The sequence below is a fragment of the Rousettus aegyptiacus genome, unplaced genomic scaffold (genome assembly GCF_014176215.1).
Source record: "Rousettus aegyptiacus isolate mRouAeg1 unplaced genomic scaffold, mRouAeg1.p scaffold_m13_p_17, whole genome shotgun sequence".
Classification (NCBI taxonomy): Eukaryota; Metazoa; Chordata; class Mammalia; order Chiroptera; family Pteropodidae; genus Rousettus; species Rousettus aegyptiacus.
The window spans coordinates 20,615,358-20,637,708 of NW_023416292.1; the positions used below are offsets into that span (position 1 = coordinate 20,615,358).

General features: G+C 37.8%; 1 protein-coding gene across 6 annotated transcripts in view; it reads left to right on the forward strand.

Annotated features, from left to right (window-relative positions):
- The window catches only part of KIFAP3 (kinesin associated protein 3), a 124,377-nt gene that overhangs the window by 75,528 nt on the left and 26,498 nt on the right, over window positions 1-22,351 (forward strand). For all 6 annotated transcript variants that reach the window (XM_016148625.2, XM_036234677.1, XM_016148628.2 and 3 more), the window contains 4 exons: window positions 1,680-1,778; window positions 4,388-4,473; window positions 14,560-14,749; window positions 20,385-20,484. In XM_016148625.2, coding sequence (XP_016004111.1) covers window positions 1,680-1,778; window positions 4,388-4,473; window positions 14,560-14,749; window positions 20,385-20,484 — 475 coding nt within the window. The remainder of the gene's footprint in view (window positions 1-1,679; window positions 1,779-4,387; window positions 4,474-14,559; window positions 14,750-20,384; window positions 20,485-22,351) is intronic.

Consider the following 22,351-nt stretch of genomic DNA (forward strand, 5'->3'; position numbering starts at 1 on the left):
GGCCAACTGTATGCTCTAAGCCGTTTTATAAAGGGACTTGGGCATCCACAAGGGCTCCTAGAGCTGATCCCCTGCAGATACTGAGGGACAGGTAAGGTTTCAACTGCGCGAGGCTCCACACCCCTGACTCCCCCATGTGCGAGGGCCACCACTGTGTGTGTATTCATTTCAGTCCACGCTCTCGAGCCAGGACTTTTCAGGTTACAAATAACTGAGAGACCAGGAGGCCAGGAGGCGAAAGTGGAGACGACGTCGTTGGCAGAGCCCCGATGCGGATTCTGTGGCGAGCAGGAGGAGGCTGAAGCGCTGCCCCATGGCCTCGAACCGCTGTCCCGCCCTGGCAGAGACTGAGAAAGCCACGGGCGCGTGAAGCGAGCTGACGACGCTGGCACGCAGGGTTTTACTGCGGCCTCGGGTCCTGACGTGAGGACGTGTGGGCAGAGGCTGCGTGCTGCTCTCTTTAGGAAATGTGTGGGCTTCCAAGATCGAAGCCCCTTGACTGAGCGAAGGAACACTGTGTACCATGGGTCCTTAGTAGACTTTTAGCCCGGATCATCCGGGAGAGTGGCACTTTGGCATGTCGGTGAGGGGAGTCATTGGGAACAGGGTGGACTTTGACGGGCCCACAGTTTATTCCACACAACTAGCTGGATGCTCTGTTAACCTTTGACCTGTGAATTATGTCTAACAAGTGTTGCCAAGAGTTGATAGCAAACTGTTAGTAAATCAAATTTTATAACCAGTACCTAAAAATTAGATTTCCTTAAGTATTTGCTTTTGACATCACATATTACTCAGTGGATATCAGCTATTCTGTTAGTCTCTGTATGATAGTAAATACTTACTAGCCTGTATGATTACACAGCGTTCTTTTTTACTATTACAATTAGATCGAAACTAAAATACCTTCTTACTTCATGCCAGTAGGTAAAGTTTAATTTTGTTAAGATTATTCAACAAAGAAAAATACCTGCTTATAACAGTCTGATTTCTACCACACATTTAGAAACATAGTTCTTTAAGAACTATGTTTCTCATGTAAAGTCCACATTATAGAGACAAAATAGAACCAGAACCAGATTTATTTCACAAATTAAAATAGTTGAGAGAATTCTTATGATAGAACCAAAAAGAGCTAACTAACTGAGCTGTGGTTAGTGTTGCCATTTCACATTAGGAGCATAGAAGTTAATTTTATCAGTTCCTTCGTGGTGGCAAATACAGTGAAAACTGCCAAGAAGCACTGTTGCTTTTCTCTTAAACCAGCCTTGCCCCTCAGTCCTGCCTGAGGACAACCCCATCTTTTGATATGAACAATCTCAAGCAGTCTCTGATTTAAACTCGGATTCATGACGTAATTGCGCTTCTTCAAAATCTTATTTTTTTATCTTTGCATTCCAAAGTAATTTAACCTATTTAGTTTAACTACAACCAAATTTACTAAAACTTCTAAAAACATATTAAGAAATTTCCTCACTGTCGTTACCATATAATTTAGAAAAAACATCTGACATAAATGATATATGCCACTCATATATTGTAAATAATTGAAACCAATTGCCCTTTACCTGTCTCCTTATCACTTTGTTTTTTTCATTTTCTTTTATTCTCTTCAGTGTTTTTCAATTTTTTATATAAACATAGTATTCTTTTATTTGAAGTTTTCTGTTTCCTTTCAGCTCAACAAGAAGATGATGAATTTGTGTGTCAGATAATTTACGTCTTCTACCAGATGGTGTTCCACCAAGCCACGAGGGATGTCATAATCAAGGAAACACGTATCCTTCACTGTTTACAAGTGATAATAACATTTAACATATTCAGAAAAGGTGTAACTTTAGGCATTTTTTTCTTGCTGATGTTCAACTAATATAGAATGTATCCAGCTTTGAAATAAATTTAGAGGACAAACTATTCTTCATGGAAGCTGTTGACCCCAAATCAGTAGATGGTAGAATATATTGGGAACAATTTTATTAACCTGTCAGACTGTGATTCCAAAGAAACTTAACAAACATATCAGAACTTCCTTCTCTATTAACATAACCATCAGAGCTTCCTGGGCCTGTTCTCTTTGACTCTTAGTTCTTTTTGACTCTTACCTTATTTACTGTCCATGGAAAAAACACATTTATTTTCATAACTTCAGCTACCAACTATATGCTAAGTATTTAATATTTTTAGGCCTCTTTCTTAAGTTCCAGGCATTTGTTGCTAACTGCCAACTGAATGTCTTCCTCGTAACTAAAGGGACATGGTATGGTGTAGCCTGAGGAACATTATAATCACGGAACCCTAAAAGGCAATTTTACCACTTACTAGCTGCAGGACCTTGGATATGTTACTTAATCTTGAGTGTACAATCTCACATCTATAAATAGCCATAATATTATTGGAGTAGAAAGAAGTCCCTCCTACCTTATAGGACTGTTATACGTACTAATGCGTTTAAAGTGCTGTAATCGTCCCCAGCACGCAGAGACACTCAACAAGTGGTAGTTTGTCATTATTGTATTTACAAGGGTTCTTGATATTGCCTGTTGGCCTGGTTCTTGATATCCCCTGAAAAGCAACTGCCTTCTGTGTTTTTAGTGGCTAATAGGTGTCAACCACCCATTCCCATACTGAAAATTTTATGTCTGCTCCATCTTTTACTGCACATAATCAATCATTTAACCTGCAGACATTTAGCTAGTGCTGATCATCTAACATTGTTTAAATGCTGGATGTACTCGCCTGATGGGGAGTGAGACAAGTAAACAAGAAATATAAAATTATCCTCCATCGTGGTCGGGTCATAAAGCTATGTGCATAGGGCACGGGAGAGGATATATAACCAAGTCTGGGGATGTCATGGAAGGATGGCAGCAGTATCTAACCTGAATCTTTGTGTCTTTTTTTTTTTTTTTTTATGCTGACAAACGTTTTTCCAAAGTTCCTTTTAACTTACAATACACTGTCTTTTCTTAGCACACCAGAGTTCTCATCATTTATCGGACATGACCCACCTTGTCATAACTTACTGCCTCTTCAGGTGTCTTGTCATCCTCAAACAGATTTCTCTCCTTTTTTATCTGACGGTCTCCAACTCAGCAAAGATAAGTTTATAAGCCATCTCCTCAGCTGAGCCTTTCTAATTCCGAGCCTCCCTCCTTCCCTGCCAAAGTAATAGCTAGCTTGCCCCTTTAATAATGATTTACAGAATATGGGATTCTAGATTGCCATTTATTTCCCTCAGCAATTGAAAGGTATTTTTCCACTGTCTTCTGGCCCGAATTACTGCCAATGAGAAGGCCGTACTCTCATAATTATTGGTATCTATCATAAAGTCTAATGACAATTTACTTTTATTCCTTATGAGTCAATCTTTTTGCCAGGAAGACCAAAGGAATGTTTCTGTTTCTTTGAAGCCAAGTAGTTGTATTAGAATTTGACTTGGTATTTGTCATCCTTACCTGATTTTTCCAAGTATACAGATGTGCTCTTTTTCAGTATGTAGTTTTGTTTTGTTTTTTTAATTTCAGGAATGAAGTTTTCTTGAATTACAGTTTTTAATATTTGTTCTGTCCTATTGCTTTGGTTGTCTTCTTTGAGATTTATACTATGTTGGATCTTCTTTGCCTGTCTTTAATATCTTTTATTTTCTAACTTTTTATCTTTTCATTTATTATTTAATTTTACAAATTGTCTTCCTTTTTGCCTTCTATTTCTCTTAAAGTTTTATCTATTTTTTATTTACTCTCATGTTTTAAATTTAGTTTACTATATATGAAATGATTTTTGCTTTTATTTTTAGTTCTTTTCTGAATTGTTTTTTTCTGCGTTTTCTAATTCTGACTTATATTGTTCTTTCATATATATATTGTTTTCTTAAATTCCTTTGTCTCTTTTTGAAATATTAGGTTGCAGATTTTATCTTTCATGTGAAAATGCCTTACGTTTTCTCTTTCTTCTATTAACCACACATGGGATCTGACTGTGAGTCCTTTCTGTTGCTCTTCCGTGTGCAGTTAACTTCCTGAGCCTTAAAGCCAGCCAGGGGGCTCACGAAGGCCCTCCTGGCCACACAGCTCGAGAGCTCCCTCTTCAGTTATTTTCACTGTGTTCATTTTTTCAACACATGACCTTCTGCTTTCCGAGGTTTACTGGCTGTTTTTCTTGCCCATTTTTATCTAGGTTTTTTTTTTTCCTTTTTTATCCCTGTTTTTTTTTTTTTAAACAAATTAAATATTAACTATTCTGGTCATCTTGTATTAACGATTTTATTTTAAAATTTTAAGTTAAATTTCAAGTTAGCATGTGTACTTAGAGAAATGTGGAACTTTTTTATGTGAATGCATGGTCTCAATCTCAAATGCAGTTTTTATCTTTAACTACTTTGATTCAGAGGCTCCAGCATATCTCATAGATCTGATGCATGATAAAAATAATGAAATCCGAAAGGTCTGTGATAATACACTAGATATTATAGCGGTAAGTAATTTTTCTTCCTACATAAAGTACAATAGTTCTCATTTGCGGGGCAAAAAAGACATTGTACGTGTATTTAGAACAATGCAGTCTTATAAATACAAATTCGTATTTTGGTAAATGCAATGATACTAAATTCGTTTTTTCAATATTATTAAGACGTTAAGCTTCTAATTTTTAAGTATAAGCTTCTTACTTGAAGAGGTTTTATACATATTCAGAATTCTACAAAAAAGAAAAAAAGAATTTTAGTTCTGTTCAGCACATCTCAAAATCACTTGTGTTTCAAAAAACTGCATAGGAGCGCCTCCCTGCCGCACAATCTCAGGCGATTTAGGTAACTTCGAGAAGGCTCAGTTTACAGCGACGCTCTTGAGGACTAGCGGGTTATTACTGTGAGGGTCAGCGAAGGCGTACGTGAAACATCTGTCACGTGGTGGTCGCGCAACATGTTTTATTCAGACTAGACCGAAACTCCGACCTAGTCGAGAAGTTTATGTGTAGATTTAATAGCTGGACCAACATTGCCCTTTTTTAGTATAGTTAATTATGCTGTTTTCTGTTCATTTTAATTTTTAAAATAGTATGGGAAGATACTCTGTTCACTGTTGGATTTTAATTAGGAAACTATTTGGGGTATATATTTTAGCCAGACATATTACTATTTATTGTTTACTTTAAAATTATCCTCAAAATGGCTGAATTTAGCATTTTAAAACTTCATGTTGGATGGTTAATTGAATAGGGCAATTAACTGAAAGGCCTCGATTAGGACACTAGTAAGTAGGGAGCTGCCTTTTCTAGTGTGGAAGTGCCTCCTCTGCTCAGTTACCCATTTTCTGAATCTGTGGTGACTTATTTGGATTTCACAGCTAACCTCAGACCAAAGTTACACTCCTAGCTTCTTGGACCTCCTTATTTGGCAGAAATTTGAGGAGCAGGCATTTTAATGTCAGTAAAAAGACAGCTTCTCAAGCTCACTTGAGACATAGCTGCCAGTCTTCGGTGCTTTGAGCTCAGACTCCATAACTGATCATGACTCGGGGTGCTATTCGTTCGTCCTGAATCTTTTAAAAGAGTAAAACATGAGGAAATTGACTTAATTTGAAACAGGGCAAACTTTGAAAGATGATGAAACACTAGAAATAGGCTGTCAAGGGAGAATGCAAAGTCTCTGTCTAGTTAGCATCAGTAATAGCTAAAGAACCAACTTCCCACAATAGCTTGTTAGAAACCTGTCTGAAATGGGAGCAGATGATCTCTTAAGACTCTTTTTACCTCTAGATTTTGATTTCCTACTATCTCAGCATGACTGTCCTATAATAATAAAAAATAAAAAAGACGATGGGAGTATTTGTAGCTTAAGGCAACTTATCTTTAAGAAAACAAACTTTTTTTCACTCAAGACAGACAATGTAGAATGGTACTAAGGAAAATTAGATGCCTTGCAAGCCTTCAGGAAATATGCCTTCTTCAATAAAGTACTTGTCCCCCGAATTATGGAAATGTGACATTAGTGATGATTTGTTTAATGCGTTTGGGCCCGAGCCCTGAACTGTGAACGGAAACAGATGTGCCGCGGTCGTGCTCCTGGTACCAGGCAGAGCACACGTTTGGCGATGCGGCTCCGCGGCCTCATCAGCAAGCGGTCGCCTGTCGGGCTCGGCCTTACACGTAGCTTCGGGAGGCGAGGAGTGGGGAGGGTGCAGAGAGGAGCCTCGCTTCTCGGTCTTCAGAGGGGATCACGAGGCAGTTTACTGTTCTTTGCCTTTTCTCCTCCAAGCCTTGGGATTCACGAAGAGAAGACTGGAACCCTCTACACGTAGAGAGCTTCTGAAAACTCAGAGTTTTATACTTTAGTTCTTCCTCAGCTCTGTGTGAAGTCTTTGAGAACCTCATAAATTCTTCCCAGGTTGCTACACAGATTCCTCCCCTGACATTACTGGGTTTTCAAACATTTAATACATGTTTATAGAGCACATACTGTGTTGCAGACACTAAGATTCACACTGGGAATACAAAACTTAACAACACAGAGTTCCTAGAATATTCAAGTGTACAATCTAGGCTGTAGAACACCAAGATACTGTCCTCAGATGTGAACTGGCCTTCCAGGAGCAGTGTTCTTGCGTAACCCTGCCAGCAGACCCTCTGCTCCTGCGGCACATTACAGGAAAAGGGACGTGCGGAGTTCCCTGGTAAAAGATGGGTGTCTGCTATCTTTCTCGTCAGCCACAGGCCCGTGTGACCTGATCCTAACACACATCAGTGTTGCTGAGATTTCTCTTGATTCTAATTATGATCATGGGCAGGCTGTGTGTCTTTTAACAACCTGGAATTAATACTTAGTATTTTAAACTTGGAAAACAAGGTGCTATCTTCTTTCCAGGACAGATGAGGTTCTATTTAATGAGACTGGTGCATTGAAATGAGATAAACCAGTGTAAGTTTACATGCAGCCTCTCAGACAGCAGTTGTTGTGGTCCCCACAAAAAAACTACCAGGAAAACTTGTGTCAGCCAGAGAAGCTGAGTTTGTTAATCTTGCCAGCACAGGAGAGCACTATAGATATGTCTCACACATCTTCAGGAGGGAAGTTACAGACAGTGTTTCATAGGCGTAGGACTTAGAGTTAGCATTGAAACTCAGCTTATTTCAGGACAGGCCTTCAAAATAGGGGATGGGTGGGCATTAGGAAAAATAGTCACTTTAATTGACTTGCAGGTTGGTTATGGGCACAGAGCAGAGATTTTTGAGTGAGTAATTGATAGAGACTTCTAAGATGTTCTTTCCAGAGCAGGTATTGTTCGTTCTTGCTTGTTTTACAGTCTTGGTAAATTTTCATTTCTTAGTATCATGAGTTCGATTTTTATTTCTTAATTCCATAGTCACATTGGGTTTAGTGAGATAAGTTTGATTAGCCGTCTTTGGGAGTTCATTTTCATGTTTCATAAACCTGAAAGACAGAAATTTAGGGTATTTTTCTAGCTCATGAGAATTTACACACACACACACACACACACACACACACGCGGCAGGTCCTTGAATAGGTCTTTGAACATCTTTTGGCTCAAAGCCTTTCTAATGTTGAAGCGGTGCTGTAGAAACTTTTAACTCTTATTTATAGCAATTGGCCTACAGTGCAGCTGTGTCAGTGTGAGTCGTTTCGCTGGAAGTTGCAGAACCTGCCGGCGACGTGCAGGACGCCCTGTGTGCACCACACACGTGAATCTGTGTGCATACACGCCCGTGTGTGTCCCTGCGGGGATGTGCGTGTCTCTTTATTGTTTTTTAAATTGGCAACAGTCGGATTTAAAAGAATCCAAGCCTAGTATAAAAGATAAAAATCATGACTTCTTAGTTAAATAAATTTTAGTTATAGCTTTTACTCTGCAGCCTGACTGGACGTGCTATGTGAAATATTGCACGGACAAGCCCCCTCAGTGCTGTAAACAGAGATGGGGGAGATGCTGACTCTGCTTTGGAGTCTGGCCATACGATGCCATCGTCGAAGCCGAGGCCGACACTGGGGAGCACGGTTGCAGAGCAGGCGGGGTGTGTGTGTGCGTGCGACACCCCTGTCTGTGTGCGCGCTCGCGGGCGTGTGTGTATCAGATGCACCGCGAGGAGTACTTTCTAAGGCAGAAAAGGCACCTTTTTAGCAGCTACTAAGTTAACCTTCACAAGTACTAAATTACTCTGGCTCTGCTTACATTTAGTATGAAGAATTGTATTAAATAAGCCGTATTACATTCTCTGCTAAGGGGCTGCCACATCGGAGGAGGACGGGAAATCTGTTCTGCATCAGTTACTTTAGAACACAGAGCAGATCTGTGTAGCTCCGTGTTATCCCGTAGTGTGCTAATCAGATACCAGGTGTGACGGAAGCCAGTGACAGAGAGTTCTCCTGAGAGTGAACAGGCGCTGGCTGACACCGGGCCGCTTAAGGCTTCACGGTGTCTCGGTGGTGAGGCAGCCAACAGTGCGATAAAGGACTTCAGAAAGGGTGGCACATTCCACGTAAAATCAAGCCGTAAGTTTTTGCTGACACTTCAGGATTCAGGGAAACTGGGTGCTTGAGACCGTCACGTCAGGGGCCGAGCAGAGAGGCGCACGAAAGGCAGAGCTCAGCCTTCCCCGCAAGACGGACGCGGCCTCCGAGCGGGGCGTCGGGGTGCATGCTGTCCGAGTGAAGACGAGACGGCACGCGCCTCGAGCGCGTCCATGCGGCTTGTCGCGGGCCTTGAGCCCCGGCGTCCCTGACCTTCCAGTCGTTCCCTAGAAGTGAGGGGTGGTGACGCAGAGGGCAGGGGAGACTTGGGCAGGGAGGTTAGAGAGACTAGATTTAATCGACGTGTGTTGAATGGATTAAGTGTTTGATACTGATGTTCGCTCAGAGTTGCTATTTAACTTTTTAAAATAAATCCCTTATGCTACCAGTATTCTTCAGTTTGGGGGGATAGTTATTTCAATAGCCTTATGAAGTAATGGTATTAATCACAGATTTTTACTTACAGGATGTTAGGACTTGAGTAAATTTTAGATTTATCTCATTCTAGAAATGAATCTGAGACCAAGGATATCAGACTGCCTTCGGAAGTTTGCTTACTTCCGTCAGTATCAGAGCTAGAACCGGAGCCCGAGTCTCGTGACCCCTACTCCAGGGTCTTGAGTACCACGCCGTAACGCCAGTGTCCACACGTTCAGACTCCGAGACGCAAAGAAAGTAGGCCGGTGCCAGGGCTAGTAAATGCTCCTCATTGAAGAGAGATGTAGAAGGTCGCAGGGGCCGGGGGTCGCAGAATGCCGGACAGAGCTGCTACTGCGCTTCGCTAAAACAGGAGTGAAATGCGTAACAAAAACTGTGTGTGTGTGTGTGTGTGTGTGTGTGTGTGTGTGTGTGTGTGTGTGTCAGGGGCACAGGCACACGTGCGCGTGTGCGCACACACACACACACACACACACAGAGTCTGGGGAGGAATGGCAGATGTCAGGCTGTTAACATGTTCTGTCTTAGGAAAGTATATAACTATTTTGAGATTGTCCTTAAAATTTTAGTGTTAAAATGGGCTTTCTTCTCTAAAACAATAATAGTAGATGGCGGTTGATTTACATTTAATGTCAGCCCCCAAAATTTGCTTTTGAACCTTTCCTGAAATCTAAAACTCTTGGGACCACTGTCCTAGCCTATTAATGTACTACACTTGCTGAATAGACTCTCAGTAGACATAAGCTAAAATTTTTGATTTTCGGTAAATCTAGAACATAAAAATTTGTGTTTCAGAAACAAAGATCAAAAGCCAGCATCGTATACAAAACAATACTATCTCAGCTGTCAGCTGATTCCAACCAATGTTTGCTGCTGAGGAAAAGGAGAAATGAATGATTTAAACGAATATTGTATTCCTCGTAACAAACATGCTTCATTCCGAGATGCTGTATTTGGTAAACATTCAAATACCTGAGGTTGTATTACCACAAACTAGAGCAAACTTTTGTGGCAGAAGTATAGTATCATAATGAAGTTTCATACTTAGTTCTACATTTAAAGTATATATTTAAAAATTATTTTCCAAAGTTAGCACTCAATACTGGAATTAAGAAAGTCATTGAAAAATAGTAGTAAAAACTTATACCAGTTTTTACTGTGGTTCTATCTAGGTAAAGGGATTATAGGTATTTTTTCTATAATATTCAACTTGCAATAATAAAATAGTTTGATAATTATAAAACTCGAAATGTTTTCCAAAAGTCATGTTATAAGCGCTTGAGACCCTGAGGCTCTGACACCGCCTGGTCAAGGCTTTTGCTGCCTCCTTCCCTCTGATCTATGACAAAAAGCCACGCACACTTGTCGCGAGAACTCCGCTTGTCATCACAGTGGGTTCGTTGTGGTAGGAAGCGGTATTCCTTATTGGATCTTTTGCAAAGAATAATCTTCTGCACAGCGTGGTAGGGAGAAACACTCCGTCTCCCGGTTCCTGAGAGAGAAGCTGCTCTTTGTGTCGTGTTGCTTATTTTGTTTCATGTCGTTTGTTTTGTGGTGTGCCGCGCTGTGCTGTGCTGTGTTATTTGGTGTTGTGTTGTTTGTTTTGTGTTGTTTATTTGGTATCGTGCCGTTTGTTTTGTGGTGTGCTGTGCTGTGTTGTGTTGTGTTGTTTATTTTGTGTTGTTGTTTGTTTTGTGTTTGTTTTGTGTCGTGTTTTGTGCCGTGCTGTGCTGTGTCGTGTCGTGTTTCTGAAGAGCCGAGCAGACAACCGTAGTGTTTTCATCGTGCCCCTGAGACGGTGATGCACATGTTAGCGATTAGGTTAGTCGTAGAAACTTTAACCTGTGGTTTAATGGCACAGAAATACTTCAAAGTCAGAATAGAATTTGTTTTTCATAAAGAAAATGACGGTATGATCTGTGTCATCGCTACTATGCTTTTCGGCCTTTTATTGCTAAGAGATGCCCGGTGCTGTGGGTTTGTCCTGTCAGACCCTGGTGCAGGGAAGACGAGGCCAGCGCCAGGCCAGGCCAGTCTTGCTCCTGCAGGCTCGAGTCAGCCCTCCCAAGACATTGACTAGGCGGGTTTCGGTGTCAAAAGGTCGCCACGGATGCTCATGAACATTTTTGGTTTGTGCATTTGGATCTGCCAGATGGAGTGTGGATACCCTCGCTTTAAACACTCAGGCATGTCTGTGTGGGGCACTAATAACGCTGCCGTAAGCTTGAAGGGTGATAAGGCTCGAGTTAGAAGGCTGTTTGTGAAGAAAGCTTCTTTGTCACAGATTTCTGCATCTATTAAATGTATGTTTATTATTAAATAAGCATAGTAAAATCTAATAAGAAAGATGCAAGATGATAACTCCTAGATTAAGCATGAATTTTTTTCTTTGTGCAGAGCTTTACTTACTAGGCTAAATTTTATGAATGTGTGGTTTAAGGATTTATTTTTAAATTATACTTACCTCTGTAACATTTCACAGTTATTAGTAAGAGTCAAGTTTTACCCTTAATGGAATAGGAAAGCCCATATTTTATATGCTTTCGGCACTTGACTGAATTTTTAACTCCTGTTTTTACACTAGGAATCCATATGCTTGAACTTAAATTGTAATAAAACGACAGTCAAATCATGTTTTTCTAGCATCATCTTTGAATACTTCTTCATTTAGATTCAAATTTTTTCTACCAAAATGAAAAGTTAGTTTTATACCTCTTGCCAAACGAGACAAGCTAGTATCCATAAAAAAATAATAATAATAATAAATACCACTTAAATTAGCTCTGGTATTTGATGTAGATTTAATAGGGTTTCTGGTATTATAAGGCACATTCTGAGTGTTTGGTGAACTTGTTAGTATGGAGACTTTCTCTTCCAAAATACCATTTTGCTTTTGTTTTAAAATTAAATTCTTTTCCTTAATGGATAATAAGGTCATCCTTTTCTTTTTCTGTGTCTGTGATTTTTCTTCTTAAATTATCTGGCCACTTCTAATATGACGATAATATATATTTTTGCAGCTGACTTTGAACAACACACTGTGCCACATATGGAACCAAAAAATATACTGTACTTTTGAAACCACATGCACTTTAAAGAGGTTCAAAGGTGTAGTTAGCATTTGGGTAACTTGTTGTGAAGCTCATCACAGTCCCATATTGCATGATCAGCACCACTTAGCGTTTAATGGTGGAAATCCAAAGTTGACCCGCCGAAATCTGTGGCCAACGAAACTGCTTGTAACAAAAACTCTGTGCTGTTCTTTTTTCAACTCCCTCTTTCCCTAACACCCCTATGTGCAGCCATGTCAGAGAGGAGGTGATTGAGAATCTAATGTGCAATGCACTGTACTTAGTAGACGGGAAGCTGCTTCCTCCCATATCATCAGTTGGTCAACAGTTCAACCCCTTCATAGAATCTTAGTGCCGGAAGTTGACCTTGGAGGTTGGTTGTTATATTCTCATGCACTAAAGAATACATTCTCCAGTGATCCTGCCAAATGTTCATCTGCCCTCTCTTTCATTGCCTTTCCCCATTGCTGCCCAAGGTTACTTCAGTGTTCTGGGCCTTGTTTTCTCATGGGTAAAATGGCAATAATTATAGTACCGAATTTAGAGTGCTATTACTTCAATTAACAGAAATGGCTAACATTAAGTGTTTTCAGTATAAGTTTATGGGTTTTCCAAATGCTTTATCTGTATTTTCTCATCGAAGCAATTTATGTTTAATCAATGGTTGTATGATATGTGTGTGTGTGTGTGTGTTTACGTATACATATATATATACACACACACATATATATTCATATCTAATCACTGCAACCATACCAACAAGATATGGCGTTTGGATATAGAATTTATCATTGATATCTAAATTGTCAATTTCAAATATAAGTTAGCATTGCAGATGTAACTTTGAATGAAAAAGTTTCCTTTGGTGATTTAAAACAGATGCCAAGCTTTTTGGCATCAGGGTCCGGGCTCCTATAAGAATCTAACATCTGGTGATACGAGGTAGAGCGGAGGCGGTGATGCTGGCACTGGGGAGCCGCTGCAAATACAGGTGAAGCTTCGCTCGCTGGCCCGCTGCTCACCTCTCGTTGTGTGCCCCGATTCCTAACGGGCCATGGACCAGTACCGGTCCATAGCCAGGGGTTGGGGACCTCTGATTTAAAAATTGTAATAGTTGAATTAATTAATGTTTATTATTTTAAAGTAAAATATAATAACATTTATGGTAGTTCTACTTTTATGTAATTTAAGTATAAATAATTAAGAAAGAAATTGACAACTAATAGGGATGTTAATAGATAACTATTAGAAAGAAGGAAGGCTTAATAGTTTGGTGGCAAATTGTCATTAGCAGTACCGTAGCCAAAAAATATATTCTACCTCCCCCAACCTCAGTTGAAATGGAGCATCTATATATTTTCAAAGATGAATAGCTAGAACACACAGTTTCACAGCTGACACTGCTAAGAGAATTATTAATCATGTGAAACTTAAAATTTAACAAATAAAATTTTATAAGACAATAATAATTGTAAAATTTCAGACTTATTCGTACATCCCAGAAACTCAGTCTATGATGACAATTTTTGACTTGAGCCTCAACTTGTATGGAAATTACTCAACTATTTGATTAAAGTGTATATTCTGGCCATTATCATGGTCATCCTGACTGTTGGAGGACAGTACTATTAGCTGGCACCTTTCCAACTTCTTTTTAGAAAACAATAACCAAAAGTGTTAAAGATATTGACAGAGGAATTTAAAACATAGAACCCTAAGATTAGGATAAGAAATACCTGAAGCATTATTTTTTTCAGCTATGAAATCAATTGTATGGTCCATTAATTAAGTGAATACACTAGTTAGACATAGCCATAACCTGTGGGAAAAGTAGGAAACTGGATAGATTCAAACACCGTTTGTAAACTGGCCTGTTTGTCCTTCAGAAACATTCACCAAAGATTTTCCATGTGAACAGGTATTACAGATGGAGCAATGAGTAAGCCACCGTCTTGCTCCTTAGGACTTCAGGGTTGAAGCAGGAGATAGACATTTAAAGAAACAATCATAACCAAATAAGATAACATTATTATTTTGTGCTTGAGACAAAATTAAGTTAAAACCTGCTACTTGTTTTCTGTAGTAACCATTTCAGTAGTTAGGAGAAATACTTTACTAGTGCTTTATTTCCTACTGAAAATTAAACAAAAAGAGCAAAAGATGTAATTTTAATGCTTCACCACCTGTCATTAGTGCCACAAGTAATTATAGCCACAAGACTCTTTGGAAGCTGAAGACTGATTGCTTACCCATTATCTAATAATAAAAAAGCTTGTGAAATTTTAACTTTTCCAGTTTTTGCCATTGCCATCAGCGATTGGTAAACCTAACAGATGTCTTTAATATATGTATTTAACTGATTTTTATTGATGCTGTACAAAATAATTCTGAACAGGTATCATTAATGTATCCTCTGAGCCAAGCGAAGCCCCCCTATTCTCTTCCCACGAGGTAAAAGCACTTTTCTGAGCACCGAGGGAGTACCTGCGTAAGCTTATGCAATAATAGTTGATTGTTTGTTTTTAATAGGAATATGATGAAGAATGGGCTAAGAAAATTCAGAGTGAAAAGTTTCGCTGGCACAACTCTCAGTGGTTGGAGATGGTAGAGAGTCGTCAGATGGATGAGAGCGAGCAGTACTTGTATGGCGACGACCGAATCGAGCCATACATCCATGAAGGAGACATTCTCGAAAGACCCGACCTTTTCTACAACTCGGGTAAGACAACAGCCCACACAAAACTGAACAGTTTGTCTGCGTGCCGCAAATCGGGATTGCAGTCCGCCAGCCTTGCTCGTTCCCAGGCTTCGCGGGCTCTTCTTGCAGCACATAAATGCTCCTGTGCTAATGGCTTCAGATGCAGCATCAGTACACACTGGGCACTGCGATTTTTTCCTGTTTGTCTTTGATGTGATGACCATAAAAATGGCTGTAGCCAGGAAGAGTAATTGCTCTTAGTTTATTACATTCTAGGATATAGAACTTAAAACGACATCTTCAAGATTTCTGACTTCTGTTGGAAAACGTAATTTTCATTTTTCGTGATTCTTCATTTATTTAAATGTATAATTTACTAATTTACGTTTCGTTTTCCATATATTTTAACAGTCTAATTTTGCTATTGTTTTGGTTGGGATGATTTAGATATTTTATAGTAATAGTGTTAATTTTTTCCTTCTAAACTCTGCCAGTGTTTTCAAGGTAAACTTTAATTTTTGCATAAATCTTACATATGTTATAACCTTGTTGATTCCGCCATAGTACCTCTTTCCAGGGATGAGTTTGGCACAAAGATTGGTAAGGTTTTGAGTATTTTGGCTTTTTATGTGTCACGCTGATGCCAGTGTTGATATTACTTCATTGAAGTCATTTAGCTGACGACAGGAAGGAAAGGATTTCTAGTTGAGATCTGCAGCAGGTTTTAAATGAAAAGCATTAAAGTAATTATATCTGAATTAATAGCTCACTTTTTTTTCCTACTATGTTTGATTCATGAGTTTTCCTAATTGCGTATTATGCAAATTACCCATAAACACTGCATTATTTTTATATTTGATATAGATACTTGAATCCCAGAAAATTGATACTTTATTTTGATATTAAATAGATTTCTTCCTAACTGAACTTTACAGTAGTTATGAAATACCGTTTTGTGTTTCAAACCAGATGGTGGAGATCATTAATTTCCACCAACCAGAATGTCTCAGTTCAGTAATGGCAAGCAGCTGTTCCTTACATATTCAGATATTCATGAAGTACAGTGATGTAAAATATATATGATATGAATTTTTATGTTGATAGGAATCAGGATTTCTTGGAATCAGGTTTCTTGCTTTGAAGACCGATAGCTGTTTTCAGTGTGAATCAATTCCCAGCATGCAAACCCGAGTAAAACTTTTAACCACCGCAATATTCAACTTTGTTGTTTTAATGCAATTAGAGTTTTAGAATAGATTTCAAAAAAGTTATACCACATTGCCAAAATTAATTCACTTAAATTAACCTCTTAAGATGGAAATCATAAACATTTTTCTGTGAGATATTTTATAATTAAAACGTATAACATGCTTCGTGAGAATTCTAAATTTTATATTTTTTATGTATCAAAATTTCAAAACAACTACCACTGATGGAAAAAAATATAATTTTAAGCATTTGAGGGGTGAAATACTATCATTAGATATCATCAAGGTCGTTTTTAATACCTGTGGCCTGGTGATTGTGACAGTGGAGATTCCATTGCTATGCTTTTAAAGATACAGTTCTTAGATCAAGACATCTATTTTTTTGGATAATGAATTATTTTACCTAGTTCATTTTTCATGAATGGTTCATCTACTAAATGAATCTCTGTAGTATCTCTTAACATATACCATGAAATCTAGATAGTGCCAGCTTCTTTTATAGTGTGCAGTTGTGTCTTCAGAAACGCCAAGAGAAATTTTTAATACTGCAGATTTGTTCGAATGCTAGAGACGTCTTACTTCAGCCCCTGGTCTCCATGAAGCTTTAGGCCGCTTCTGATGAAAGCAGCTTCAGTAGCCTTTCAGCCGCAGAGGTTAAGTCCCTGGTCTCCTTCCGCTTTAAAATAAAATAGCATTGGCTGCTTCTAAGTCGTTATTACGGCCTTCTGTATTTTCAGACTCTTAAGTATGTCAAAATGTGTCTGTTTCTTGCTTTTATTTTTAGAAAGGATCTCAGTGTGGCCTATGGAATAGGAGCCGAGCATCCCCTTCAGTTACAGGGTTGCTTCTCTGGAGTCTGAAGCTATTGGATTATAACCACTGATTAATTTCCTTTTCTTTCGTGAAAATGATGCTGCTTGTTTTAGTACTTTGACCGACAGAGAAAGTACATTATAACCTGCAAAACTATTGATACTGTACATTTCTAAATGACTTTTCCCTTTTTGATCATCCCTTATCAATTGTGATGAATCTTATTCTTAGCATTTAACATGTAAATAAATATATTTCTGGACTATGGTTTGTTTCTGTCTTTAGAATCATTTTAAAACAATACTTTTCATTTACCTTTGTGTTTCTCTGGCGTGTTTTATCAGGTACAGCCAAATAAGCTATGATTTAGCTATTTTAGTCATTTCTTTTTTTCTTCATTATTGATATCTATTTTCTCCCACACAGTCACAATTTCACGGTTAGCTAGTTCACCAAAGAGCTCAATATTATGTTTTAATTGACTTTTATAAAAGTTTATTTCAGCAACAATGTGTAAGAAGGAATTGTTTTTTTCACATTTTACTTTTATTTACATTGAGTATAAGCCAGTTTTTTGACTTTCAGAAATCACAAGTCATAAATTACCTGTGCTAACAATAAATTTGCTTTGATTTCATCCTTATTCTACTATGTACCCCATTCCACTCGTAAGCATATTTATCATCATCACTTGGAACACCTGAGAAAGGTGTGTGATATATAACCATGGTATCAGGGGTTCACATAATTGATACGTGATGCTCTACGGAGTGCTCTGGTGTACATCGTCTCTGTCCTGTTTGTTTTCTGGTTGTTTAGACGGTGCACGAAATGCTTTGGTTCCTTGTAGTCATCTTTGAAACCATAAGGTTAGACTAGGAGCCTGGGAAGGACACTCCTAGATTTATCTGGAGTTCGTAATGCAGAACATGTGATTCCTTTTTATTATTTCTATAAAAAAAATTAATTTTGAATGCAGAATGCTGAGAAACAGATAGTTCCAAAGAAGTTGAGGTCCTTGTCTTGGTTTAATTTAAGGTGTAATTTAACTTTTATATCTTATTCTGGAGAAGAAAGGTTGCTCATATGTCAGAGTTGCCTAAATTTTGTCAAGCCATTAAAGGGTGTCGTTGAAGCCGTAGTTTACAGAGTGAATTGCAGTGTCCCAGGATTAATAAAAATTAAGTTCACGAGTATAAATTTTCTCTTTACTCACATAATATCAGGCTTATAACATTGTTAAACTAGTTGTATTTTGGGTTTATAAAATTTCTGGCTGAATCTTTAAGCTCAGAAATATTTAGTTTGATCTCTATTTGAAGAGCTCCCAGGCTGTAGTTCCCTCTCTTGATTCCATTTTGTCCTTTTCCTCCTCATTTTCCCTTTGGAGATAATGGGAGCTCTGAATCAAAATGAAGATGTTGAGAATTTGACAAGAGTTTTTTATATAATTTTTTCCTTATCTGGCTCACTTTCCTAGGACATGTTTCATGTGATATAAACTTTTAAAATATAATTCAGGTGTCATTTTTTTTAGTTGTCTTTATATATAAAGTGTTTCCGGGTGTTAGAATATTTTATTCTACTGGCATGGCGAATATCTTTGAATTCATTTTCAAAGTGTGGTATACATTTTATTTTGGCATTTTACTTTGCTTTGTTCCTCTAAAACTGGCATATTTCTTCAACCCTGATCCTCACTTATTTGGTTTTAATTTAACAGAGAAGCTTGTTGATTTTTGTGGTCTTAACCTTGTTTCTTTAGCCAAACTTTCACAAAGTGTTAGATTCATATAAAATTAATTTTTTTTTTTTAGCTGCTCAACTCTCTATGGTGTCTTGGCATTTCCCACAATGTCTTTTTTTTTTTTTTTGTAACTTTTTAATGTTTAGCTTGTCTTTGATTTATAGAATCTTAAACTTTTAGAGGACATAGAAACTAGTCTAAAGATTAGATACTTTTAAGCTACCTCTTAAGTATTTTAAATTTACTGAAGTAATAAGACAAATACTAAAGGTATTCACTGACAATTCAACAATTAAATAGTAATGTCTTTTGTACATGGTATGTAACAAATGGATGTGTGTGTGTGTGTGTGTGTGTGTGTGTGTACAGCAAATGAGTAGTATAGGAGTCTTATGGAAATACAGATCATCTCACTTACTCATTTGCTGACTGTATTGCTTTTTTCCATTCGCTCAATTTTTAATGCCTTTACTCTTTAAACAGGTTTTGTCCTTAAATACTTACCTTTCGAGACAAGTCGGTTGCACTTCTGCCAACCTCCCTCCCCAAGCAGGGTGTTTCTACCCCCCTTTTTCTGTCTTTAGTGCTCATTGTGGTACATACAATGCTTATTCCTGTTGTATATCATTTATTAATGAAATATATTATTTAATTGTATCTTAAGTGTTTGTCTTATATTTTACTTAACCCGAAATTCTAGAAAACAGAATTATGTATTGTACTTTTTGTATTTCCCACGGGACCTAGGAAAGTATTATTACAGGTATGGTAGATGTAAAACAGTCATCTAGTGAATGAATAATTTGCTTACCATGCACCAGCTTTATAAATGATGTTGTAGGTATGACCTAGTCAGTATTTATCCAGAGGTCACTTAACAACCCAGAATACTTTCAAAACGGGACCCTTCAAAGTCCTCAGAGCTTTCCAGATAGTTCTTGTGGAAGCCACATATTAGAGTATGTCTGTTCTACACGCAGGCCGGCTCTGGAGCCTTCGCTTAGGGCTTTTCCTCAGGTTCTTATTCTTAACTTACTCGTGGTTTTATCAAAAACAGGTTATCTGGAGTCTGGAGCAAACGAGAAAATAGTATTCCTCTAAAATTAGGCAGAAGTAATAAAGACTTAGATTTAGGAAAAGAAGCACTTTATAGGGAACTTAAAAGAACTTAAAAGCATGGTGGTGTAGAGCCGCTCGGCACGGGTGGTCAAATGTGTCTGATAACCTGCAGCACGACTGAATGATAATCGATGTTTCTAATGGGGGTCGGCTCAAGAAGCATTTAAATTACGTTCACTGCATATTTTAAAAACAGGGCGTGTAAAATATATTTGTAAGGATTTCTAACACATTTGTGTGTTTAAAGGTTTGTCAAGCATTGCTTATTTAGAAATTCACTTATTTAAAATACCTAATTCCCTCACCATGTCACACAAATGAAGCTGTCTGCATGCAAAGTAGGAGACATACTACAGTTTGGCTTTTTACTGACCCCATCTCTCCATGTCTTTATTCATCCTGTTTCCTTTGCCTGGACCATTCATACTGTCCCTCCCCACCTCACCTCACGCCTGTCCTTTTCTGTCTTCTCCACAAGTCTCTAAGCCCCTTGAAGTCAGAGGTGTCTTACTAATCTCTGTCCGAGTACAGTGCTGCTAGTAGATGCTCGGTCGAACGTTTGTTCGTTTGCCGTGCTGCGTTGCTGTAGGGCAACAGTTTGGCATGTGTGGTCTTCTGTTCAAACTCCCAAGAGAACAGCAAGTCATGCTAGCATTTTTCTTTCCAGATTAAATATGCAGGTTATCTTCTGTTGTATTGCTTGATAGAATAGTTTCCTTTTTATTCCCTACAAATATGTTTTACTGGTTACCATTTCCCTTTCTTCTAGATGGATTAATTGCCTCTGAAGGAGCCATAAGTCCAGATTTCTTCAATGATTATCACCTTCAGAATGGAGACGTCGTCGGGCAGCATCCGTTTCCGAGCAGGTAAACAGTCTTTCCAAGAAAAATCTAACATATAGTGGTTCCTTTGATTTTGAAAAGTTAGACGTCTCTTTAGTCCCCATTTCTCTTTTTTCATTAACGAGTACAAAATACTCAGTATTTTCAAGAACATGCTTGTTCGATTTTAAATTAGTTTATGAAGTCACATTTTCTATGTAAAAAAAGGAGATCATAGGTCTGAAAAGCACACATGCTCATCACTTTGAAAATACAGGCTAGGCTGTCTGTTGGAAGAGACAGTACTTTTGCCAAATTAATGAACCCAGATTGTGTCCTAAGTGCTTTCCAAAGCCAGTAAAATAAAATATAAAAAATATAAAATAAGAATGCTGGATATGTATTTTAACAATTATTCAGACATTACTGTTTTAAAAAGTTTATACTTTGATTAAAGACCTTTCCTCCACGAATGGCATTCAAATGAAACATTTAAGGAAAAAAATCTGACATGCCAGCATTGTTCTAAAATTGATTTTTAAAATTGTACTAGAATGTGTAAACAATATTTTCTCTTTCATATCATTCCTAGAAGTGTAAAGTGTAATAATTTAATTTAGGCTAACTGTTGAAATTTCACATTAAACTAGTCTGATGAATAGCTATTTGCCAATAGGACTATTTATTATTTTTTTAATTATTTATTTAATTTCCTCTTCTAAAATTCTACTTTTCATCAGCATAAACTATTTTCTGTTTGGAGGATGTGTTTATATATTTTTTAGATGAAAGGATATAATTGTGGCTAATATTTTATAACTCTTTAATGATCACTTTTAATAAGCCATTTAATCCAATAATAATAACTATTGTAACCATTATTGATCATCTGCTGTATATAATCTATTTTACAAATATTCATCATGTTTATTTTAACCTGCATAGCAATGTTTTAAAGCATGTATTATTACAGCAATTTTACAAATGAAGAAATCAAGACTCTAATAATTTAAGTAAGTGACACACAAATAGGATGGTATAGAAAAAAAATTGAACTCAGGTCTCCGTGTCTCTAAAGCTTATGTTCTTTCAAACATGATGCCTAATTTGGAGGAAACGTAGCATTTTGTAGTTACTTTGCTACAACCACATTAGGAAATACCTCTCACATCGCAGCCCGGCGTACACACACACACTTGTTTGTATATATGTGTGTGTGTGCACGTGTATACATGTAACACAAATTCCTTAAACAGTAATTACTTTTACTACCTGTAATGCACCATGATATATTCCATTTTATTCTGTTGTTTTAGTTTTGAAGTACAGATTGCAGCCACTTTATTGGTTTCACAACTCATCGATGGTCATGACCCAGAGTCTGAAAGCGTAGTGGAAAAATGTATCACATGACGCGCGGTAGCTGTAGATGCAGTACAGTGTTCTGTAGAGGACTGTAAATAAATCGTAGTGCTTCAGACATTGTTTTATTGGTGTACTGAATTGTCGTGGTAGGAAACTCCTGGCCTTAGGAAGTGGAGGTTAAACGTGGTCGCACACCAGAAAGTGTATGGCTTTTTTGACTGCTTCTGGTGTTTCTGTCTATATGAGCTGTAATCATTTAAATAGAGGCTCTATTTAATCATCATAACTACTATACTCCATTGTGGGACACTTCACTGGACCAGTGTTTCTAAGACATAACTGGAGAGTAAGGAATGATTTGGGTTTTATAATCCTAATATTTACATAGAAGATTTTCGATAATGGAATTTATGAGATTAATTGTTCTGCCATTTATGTTTCACCTTGAACAAAACATTATTTTTGTATCTCCTTCAGGTACTGCCCATCTAATAAAGGCACACAGATACTAATCATGTCGTACTTATTTGAGGAAAACTTACTTTTA